At 35.9% G+C, this 9,344-nt stretch overlaps 1 protein-coding gene across 1 annotated transcript in view; it reads left to right on the top strand.

The window, feature by feature from the left end:
• The window catches only part of CAND1 (cullin associated and neddylation dissociated 1), a 28,902-nt gene extending 24,415 nt beyond the window's left edge, over positions 1-4,487 (top strand). Inside the window, exons 11-15 of the mRNA XM_074572630.1 lie at positions 213-308; positions 2,082-2,251; positions 2,342-2,506; positions 2,734-2,841; positions 3,933-4,487. Of these exons, the coding sequence (XP_074428731.1) occupies positions 213-308; positions 2,082-2,251; positions 2,342-2,506; positions 2,734-2,841; positions 3,933-4,157 (764 nt within the window). The 3' untranslated portion in view covers positions 4,158-4,487. The remainder of the gene's footprint in view (positions 1-212; positions 309-2,081; positions 2,252-2,341; positions 2,507-2,733; positions 2,842-3,932) is intronic.
• The last annotated feature ends 4,857 nt before the right edge of the window (positions 4,488-9,344 follow it).

Raw genomic sequence — 9,344 nt, forward strand, 5'->3', positions numbered from 1 at the left:
TTGCAAATATTATGGTGTCTTTTTCCCCTGTTTAAAATGTACCATGAGAACATCTATGGAGAAAACATATTGCATTGCTAGCAGTAAGTAACATTTCTTCTTTAGTGTTCTTAAGAGTATTAGACATTTAAAGAGAATGGAATTGAATGTGATTTAAATTCTGTAGTTGTACTGTTTTAGTGTTACATATTTATACTTTTGCTTTATATTAGGGTCCTCATATGCTCGAAGTTCGGTGGTTACTGCTGTCAAGTTCACTATTTCTGATCATCCACAACCCATAGACCCACTCTTGAAGAACTGCATAGGTAAGTTCTCTACTTTAGTGACAGTGTCTATGTTTTCAAGCAATAGAATTGCACTTAAAAATTGTTGTGTTTTCGGGGAAAAAAAACCATTTTGCGGGTACCAGAATTATCTGATAATGGTAACTGTTGGAACAGTTATGTTTCCATAGTGGCCAACTATTTCTATTAATTCTAGCTTGTTTGAATTCTGAGTAGTAAAAGTTGTGTGGTAAAAATGGTATGTATTGAAGCTGTGATGGGCAAAGAATACAAGGAGCTAGGGTTTTTAGGAAGACAGTACCCAAAAGCTGGTTTCCTTTCCCATGCTCTTGCCAAATTATATCAGTTTGATGTAGTAAGGTACTGTCTTTACGCAGAAGGGTGGTCTTGGAAATATTTGACATCTAGTCATTTAAAAGATATACGCACTTGTGAATTCTGAGAATTACCAGGTGGCAAATTGTAAATTTAGGTCTTTAGGATTGTATAATGCTTTGTGACCTGAAAGTTATTGGAAGCTTGTATATTTTTAAAGGGATAAGGTAGTCAGAGCTTTCAGTATAATGTCAGTATGATGAAGAGCTTTGCAATGCTGTGTCTTTTTGATCTTTTTTCATTTGTATGACAAAGTATTGTAGATTTGTTTAGTATGCTATGGTGAATGTTTTATATAGTGGGTTGATTACAAGTTTAAAGATTGTTAAAAATTGTGTATACTGATAAAACTAATGGGGGGAGAGAGATTAATCTTTGAAAACATACAGTTTTGTACAGAGCAAGGTTTTTATTTATGGGAAAGTGGTGTCAGTTCCTATGTGCTATTTTCATCATCATCATTATTTTCATCAAAAAAATTAACATTTTTTCAATAGTATGTTAAAGAATTGACTATGCTTCTGGGTTTTTCCCCCCTGTTGTCCCTCCCACTGGAGCTACCTTGCCTCTTGGGTTTCTGGACATACTTATTGATTACCCAGTCAAAATACCTGTTGGTATCTAGTACTTAAAAAATCTCAATTATCTTTAGTTTGTTACCCAGGGTTTGGTTTTTTTCTGTGTAGAAGTCACTTTGATGTTTACACCCTTTTGGTTTTTTTTCCTTTTAAAAATCTCACTCCTCTTGGAAGTTGCTAGTAAACTTGACAAATGTTGGGGAAAAGTATGATCTATTCCTGCAGGCATTTCTGTTTTATAGAACTATAGACATTGTAAATTGAAAAAGCCCAGAGAGTGTGGTGGGATGGGATGAGAGGGCTGTTGCTATGTTAATAATACTGAGTGGGCTTATCCTCTGGTAATTTAGGTATTTTCAATATATGCCAGTTTAGGGGTTAAAAATCAATATATTCATAGTTTTCTTAAGATGTGTTCTCTAATTCTTGAACTGCAGAATTTAAATTGGTTTTCTAATGCATATTCTGAGGGGCTTTAATGGAGAACAGGAAAGATTGTGTTAGATATAATTTTTGTCAATTTGCACACTATAGCTTTAAAAAAAAAAGTTGAAATATCATTAAGTGATAGTCGTTTATTTTGGTGGTGGTTTCTCTATTTCTGCTTCATTATCTGAAATGCAAAATATCTCAGTTATATAATGCTTTAGAAAGGATTATAACTAAATAGATTTTTTTGTGTATTCATGCTAAAATAGCAGATATTGGTCTGTATTACATCAAAATAAGTGCTGCACTTAATATGTCCCCTTGAAAAGTTAAAAACTAAGCAAAGATATTTTTGAAGTAGCAAATGAAGGTGATCCTCATAAGTTTGTTTTATTTCTGTACATGGTTGCAGGTGATTTTCTGAAAACATTGGAGGACCCAGATCTCAATGTCAGGAGAGTAGCCCTAGTGACGTTTAACTCAGCTGCACACAATAAACCGTCATTAATAAGGGACCTCTTAGATACTGTGCTTCCTCATCTTTACAATGAAACAAAAGTGAGAAAGGAATTAATCAGAGAGGTATGTTAACTAAGAAAAACAGTGCTAAATATATCTAAGTAGATTATTTGTTTTTCTAAATATATTACTTTGTTTTTTATTTTCCGACAGGTGGAAATGGGACCATTTAAGCATACAGTTGATGACGGGTTGGACATAAGGAAAGCAGCTTTTGAGTGCATGTATACTCTTCTGGATAGCTGTTTGGATAGACTAGATATATTTGAATTCTTAAACCATGTTGAAGATGGCCTGAAGGATCACTATGATATTAAGGTTAGCTGTCATTTTTCTCTGTGTAAGCAGTGACTGGGTCAAAATATTTTAAATAGTGAATAGACTGAAATGGTAAAAATATTACTTCATATGCTTAAGTACTTCACCGTATTTGCCATTTTTATTGAACTGTTGCTGCTAAAAAGGTTACACAGCATTGTAGGGAGTATCTCTCCATATATGTGCTGAGCCTAACTGATTGTTGAATTGGTTTTCTCTCAACCTAGATGCTAACCTTTTTAATGTTGGTGAGATTGTCTACCCTTTGTCCAAGCGCAGTGCTGCAGAGATTGGATAGGCTTGTTGAACCGTTGCGCGCTACCTGTACAACTAAGGTATTGTTTTAAATTTAGAACTTATTTATGTTAATTATTTTGTGTTGTCTTATAGAAGTATAAATGAACTCGCGTATGAAGAATACTTCTGAGAATCTAGATGTAGCGCTGCAGCATTTCCTGGGTGACAGTTCATAAGCTGCAATAGGGCAATATAAATGTGTGGGCCCTTATATATGTATTAAATGTCTTTAAACTACAAATGGAAGAGTAGACTTGTTAGCTTGTTTTTAAAAATCCTCTGTTTCTTTGATGCCATTTGTTTTGTTCCTTAAAAATCTAGGTGCCACCTGGGCAACTTTTAAGTCTCATTATAAATAGTGAAACAGTTTTTCTGACTTCTAATGATTATGTTGTTGCAGCCAAGCATTTGGGTGACGAAGTGTGCAGACAGTGTAAAGTGGTCCTATTTTTGTTGGGGTTTTTTCGGTTTGCTTTGTTTCTTCATTTATATTACAAGATTCTTGGGTGTTGGCACAGTTAGTCTCCTTGCATTCGTGCTCTTACCTTGATCTGTCTGCATGTTCTGACAGTCATTTAATGCCTGATTTACCCTGCTTCTCCATTACTGTATTCTGTTACATTTCACATCAAGAAATTTGATTGCTTTTAATGATAATTTATGTTTGTATCACTGAAACACCTTAGAGAATGATAACAGAAGGTTAAGCAGTAACCTAATGAAGGTCAACTTTTAAAAAAATTCTGTTCTCTGGAAGCTGGAAGTATAGTGATAATATTTTAATATTGTTTACTGAGCTTACTAGCTAGAGGTCAGCTGCTACAATTGTTTTGATTTGGTAACTGACTTGGTATCTTACAAGCTTTTTCTGCTAACCATGCAGTATTCAAGTTTCAGTCTTACTTGTAAAGTGATGGTAAAAAGTCTTACTAAAGAGTAGCTGTTTGGAGGGTATTTTTAGCTTCTTGTTGTTGGGATTTTTTTTCTTTTTCCTTTTAGAGCTTAGGCCATTTTGAAAGCTGTGCAAAGTGGTAGTATGGGAGGAAATAAGTCTTTGTCGGAATTTTTTTTTTTTTTTTGGGTGGGAGGGTTAAGCAAAAGTTTAAACATATTTTCATTTCTTCCCTAGGTAAAGGCAAACTCAGTGAAACAGGAGTTTGAAAAGCAAGATGAACTGAAACGATCTGCTATGAGGGCAGTAGCAGCGCTTCTAACCATTCCAGAAGCAGAGAAGAGTCCATTAATGAGTGAATTTCAGTCACAGATAAGCTCTAACCCTGAGCTGGCAGCCATCTTTGAAAGTATCCAAAAAGATTCATCATCCACTAACTTGGAATCAATGGACACTAGTTAGATGTTTGTCCAAAATGGGGACCATTATGTTGAACCGTACAATGCACTGAATTGACAGATTATGAGTAAGAAACAGAAAAAGTATCTAATCTACACGTTGTTCCACTTTATTTACTGTTATGGAGACAGTTGGCTTTTCCCATTGTTGCTTTTCTAGCATTTATTCCAGAAATGTATTTCCATAATCCAGAGTTTGTTAACCACTCTTGTTTTAGTGGATTTGGCCACATTTGGGAATTAAAAAGTTGACACACGTTGTATGAAAATAGGTTCCAACATCCATTTGCCCTGTAATGTTTAGGATTAAAATGTCAAAATTTTGTGACCATGATTTTTTTTTTTCTTTTATTCACTCTTTCTACTTGTAAACAAAAAGGGGGGGAGGTGGGAATCAAGCGTCCAGGTGCACCATTTTTTTGTATAACTTCTTATTCTTTTTTTGTTTCAGCTTCATAAATTGGTTTGGCTGGCAGATGAATTCTGTGTAAGATTTATTATATTAAAGAGAGGGTTTGGGCACAGTTCAAAAAATCCAGACATAAATGTCATTTTTAAGGTGTGGGGATTAGAAAACAAATATCCCTCATGTGCACACTAATTTTGCATGAGCAAGTTTACAAATATATATTGTCTGTAAAACAGCATGTACAGTTTATTCGTAATGCAAGTTAAAATAAGTTCTACGGTATCAGTGCAGTTTTCAGGTGTTTTGACATACAGACCATTCATACAGGAAGGGACAAATGGTTGTCTTAACCTGGCTTTTTTAAATGCCAGTAGTATGACCCTGCAGATGTTCTACAGTAAATATGACAATTCCTGCAGTTTTTGATGGGTTTTCATTCCCAAAGGCTGGATCCCCTGGAATTGAGGTGGACAAACCAGAAGATCCGAGTGAAATAGGATGAGATGGAGGTAAAATGAGCAGAGAACAATAATAGCTGCTCAGTGGGTCCTGAACTCTGGATTCAACTTTGCTTTTGTTACAGAAATTCAAAAGGAAGTTTCTTCAGTGGCTTCTACCTCCTATTCTTTATCCAACAGCTTTTGTTAAGGCACTAATACATGGTGCTACCTAGACAAGTATTGCCAGACCATCATTTTGTGCCTGTCGGAATGGTTTCTGGCACATGGAACCACCAGTAGATTGCAGTGCTGCAAGTGTCATACAGCATTCTGGTGAGACAGGAAACGGAATGGTCTTAAGACTGGAGAGATAGAGGGCAAACAGACACAAGAAAAAAAAAATCTGCTGTAAATACGTTGAGGTAATCTAAAAGTGGACGAGAAGTTGATAGCTGGCAGTCCTGCAATGAACTGGATTTGGGAATTTAATAGCAAAAGATGAGGCACCAGTGCCTCAAATTGAGACTTGTCATTACTTGGTTAATGCAGTTGCTTAGTTGTCTTTTTTTAGTCAGATCTGAATTCAATTTTTCTCTAGTTAACTGGTATTTTTTAGCTAGTTTGGTATTTTGGAAACCTGTTACATGGATAGGTGGCATAAGCTGCTACGTGACTAAACAAACGTGACCTCAGAGACAGTTTCCTGTGAACATTGCGGTTCGAGGGGCAAATACTTCACCTTACACGCTTGCAGCTTGGGAAAAGCAGGGGAGATACTGGTGCATTTTACAGTAATAAAAGGACCTGAACGAAGAGATCTATGAGCTCATTCAGTAGTAACAATTTTAATGCTGTAGAAATTTTTGAAATTGTAGCTTTCTCTGTCTTCAAAGTCTTCATACTAATGTAACGATTGTCTTCTAGAAGTAGAAATAAATGAGATTAAATGTACCAACCTATCTAAATGTCATGAAAAAGAATGACTCTAGAGAGAAACCATATGGTAGAAGAAGCACTGTGAATTAGGTGCATTTTATCTTGCCATATAATTCATCTACTTCAATTACAGTAATATATACAGGCCTCCTAATTAAGAATCTGTTGTGCTAATTAGTTGTCAAACTAATCTTGGAACTTCTGTGTTTTCAGAATGCATTAAAATGTTTTATAGACCTAAAGCTAGGTGTGAGAATGGCATGATAAACATGAAATGTGAGGCTAAAATATGTAAATAGAGTAGGTGACAACGGTAAGTAAACAGAAAACTTTTATTCCCAATTGAGAGATTTGTGTGTATCGTAACGCCTAATGTGGTGGGTGCAAATAATCTTCACTTTGTTTTGCAGTACCTTACAGTGGACCAAGCTTAAGAACAGATGAGAAGGTTGAGCTGTATTACATAGTGAACATTTTCTTGCAAGAGAGTAGTTTTCACTTTGACCACTGATAAATCTGATGGGAACAGAAGAATTAAGTCTTCCCTGTAAATTACGGAAATTCTAACAGTACGGTTATCTCCAAGTAGCAGTTGGTTATTTCGGTGACGTAGGAAGACGGGCTCATAAAGGTTGTAACTGCACCATAATTACTGAAATTTATTTATTAGTTTTATTAAATCTAACCATTTTAGGTATTCAAATGCCGCTGCTTTTCACTGGATCACTCAGTTGAAAGTTGTAAGTTTTTCCCCAGTGTATATCCAGGTATTGGGGTAAAGTGGGTGTATTTCTGCTTTTAGCGTAAGCTGGTTCAGGTAATTCTGTTAAGGATGGTGTCAGGAATGCCTGTAGCCGTTCTTAAATGCTTAATATTTGAAACTAAAATATGAAATTACTCTCACTAAAATCAAACCAGAATTCTGAAAGCCTGCTCTTAAAGGTTTTTGGTACAATTAGAACTTTCTCTAGTGTTTTTCATCATTTTGCACACAGGCAATTGAGACCAATTAATAAGCTTGCACATAATATAGGAATGGTTGGCCATTACTTGCATTGTAGATTCTTGCCTTTAAATATTTTTGTATCTCAAAAGTACTTAATGCTCAGATTTTCCATGAAAAGTCTTCCCATCCTTGCAAGGGACGCCTTTTCTAAAATTATAAATTGAAAGCTACAAGTACCTTAAGAACGCTGCACTTCAATCATGTAAATTTATTTTTTTAATATAATTTTCCTTCAAAATGTTACATCTAATATAGCAGTTAACAAAATAAAAAGAGCTGAACTACTTCCAGATCGTATTTTTATGAGGTGAACAAAGCAGTACATACGCATGTGAACAGCATTGCTTCTCTCCAAAGAAGGATTAGTTTAACATTTCATCAACTTAAATTAGAAATATGAATTAAAAGTTCCTATCTGCTACTATTGGATTTGGCTTAACAGATAGACTCAGTAATGATGGTAGGAATGAGTTCACCCTGCTCTGGTGGCCTGGTTAGTAGTGATTTAGCAGCTGTTCTCGTATTTGCTGGTACTTCCCCTTCCTCGCCTCCCCTTGAGATGACTTTCAAAGCAAAGTAACACGTGGCCTTGGGAAGCGCGTGGGGTTTTTTGATTTGGTTTTGTTAATCCTCATCGTTCTGACTGAAATGACGCCTGTTTTCTGCCAAACTCCAAATGGTTAAGCCTGCAGCCTCTGGTTTTTATTTCCCTGTTGGTACTGCTCTTAAAATTAATTTCAGAGAAATGAAAAACACTAGGCAGTTTATTACTTTCTTTTTGTCCTTGTTTCCTCCTCGCTATGAGATGGAAAGATTTGCCTGCTGCACTATTGAACACGACATGAACGTGTCCCGGGCATTGTGACAGCGAGCGTTGCCCCCTGCTCTAGAAGAGCTCTTCAGTACAGGGTTACAGCTCTTACGCTAAAACTCACCTTTGTCATCAGTATCCATTTGTAATTTTTCATTGTATCTGAGTTTGGGGGAAGGAGAAGGAAATCAGAGTTCTTGAGAATAATGAAGTAAATTAATCTTCCATGACCAGTGTTGGTGAAGTGGGGAAGTTTTCTGCAAGAGGTACTTTTGTGAGGATCAGGCAGTTTTGTCTTAGTGGAGAGTTAGACTTCTTTAGATTAGTTTCCACCCCATGAGGATTTAATATTTCCAAATAATATTTGATGAGGAGAAAACTGCCTCCAGAAAGGCCATCCATCCCCTGAAACAAACAAAAGGGTTTCCGTTGATTTTAGTCTGTATGTTGTGTTTTGGAATGTAACCCTGAATCAGAGAAGAAATGAGTGTGTTTCTGAGAACCACAGAGATGCTGGCTCGAAGACAGGTGTTACCTGAAATGTAGCACTAAGAAAGAGATGAAATCTTAAAGTGAGAATATTTTCATTTAAAATAATTCTCCTTCCTTTTGTGTTCTGCCTCTGATCCTATTTTTGAAGAATGGGAAATACAGAAGGGGAAAAAAAAAAGTAATTAGCAAGCTGTGAACTTCCTGATCCCAGAACTTAAGGGGTAATTTCTATTCCCTGCTGCTTCCTTTAAAAATAAAAAAGTAATTCAACCAGAGGTATTTTGACAAAAGTACAAAGTAATTCTGAAAAGACTTTTATTCTGAAGGAGTTAAAAGTCTTTTATCATATTTTCATTGCTTTTTCTTTTATTCTGAAGAAATTCTTTCCCTTCATATGTGGATTTCTCCCACCTGACAATTACGAGGCAGTTCAATACGCTGCCGCAGGCTTTGGGAAATAAGCTGTGTCACTTGGTTCGGTGCAGTAAAGATATTCCTATAGGAGAAAAAGTTTGTAATTCTTTCCCCATGTTCTTTTGTTAATAGATTTAAAAAAAAAGTCGTTCACATATGACTGAAGTTTCCATTCAACCTCCAGCCTTTCTTCTCTTCAACTGAAGAAGTACTGGACTCTTAATCATCTGAGAAATATTACTTTGGATGTCACCCTTCCTGGGGATTCTTGATGTTGTAATCTCAAGTCCTCTAGAAGACTTTTTTTCTTTCTCCAGTCCTTACTAAGGTTATTTGCTAGAAGGCTCAGCTTTATCTCCCATATCTGCAACGTTTCTATTACGCATGAAGACAATTCTTTCATGAATTGCGTGTAGTATTCATTTGACAGAGGCACTTCTCGGAGAGATGCTGTGCTTAAATGCAGCTGAATGCCATTTTTGAGGAAGTTCATAGTTCAAACACTCCCCTCTGCAGTGAAAATCCAGTATACCTAAAATTCACTGGAATTTAGAGTATTAAAAAAAAAACAAACCAAAAAAACCCCACCACATTTCCGTATTTAAAAACACCTAAGGACAAAATAAAACGATTTGTTCCACGGGCGACACAACTAATGGGATGTGACTTTATGTAAATTTTTC

Source organism: Larus michahellis, chromosome 1, assembly GCF_964199755.1.
Source record: "Larus michahellis chromosome 1, bLarMic1.1, whole genome shotgun sequence".
Classification (NCBI taxonomy): domain Eukaryota; kingdom Metazoa; phylum Chordata; class Aves; order Charadriiformes; family Laridae; genus Larus; species Larus michahellis.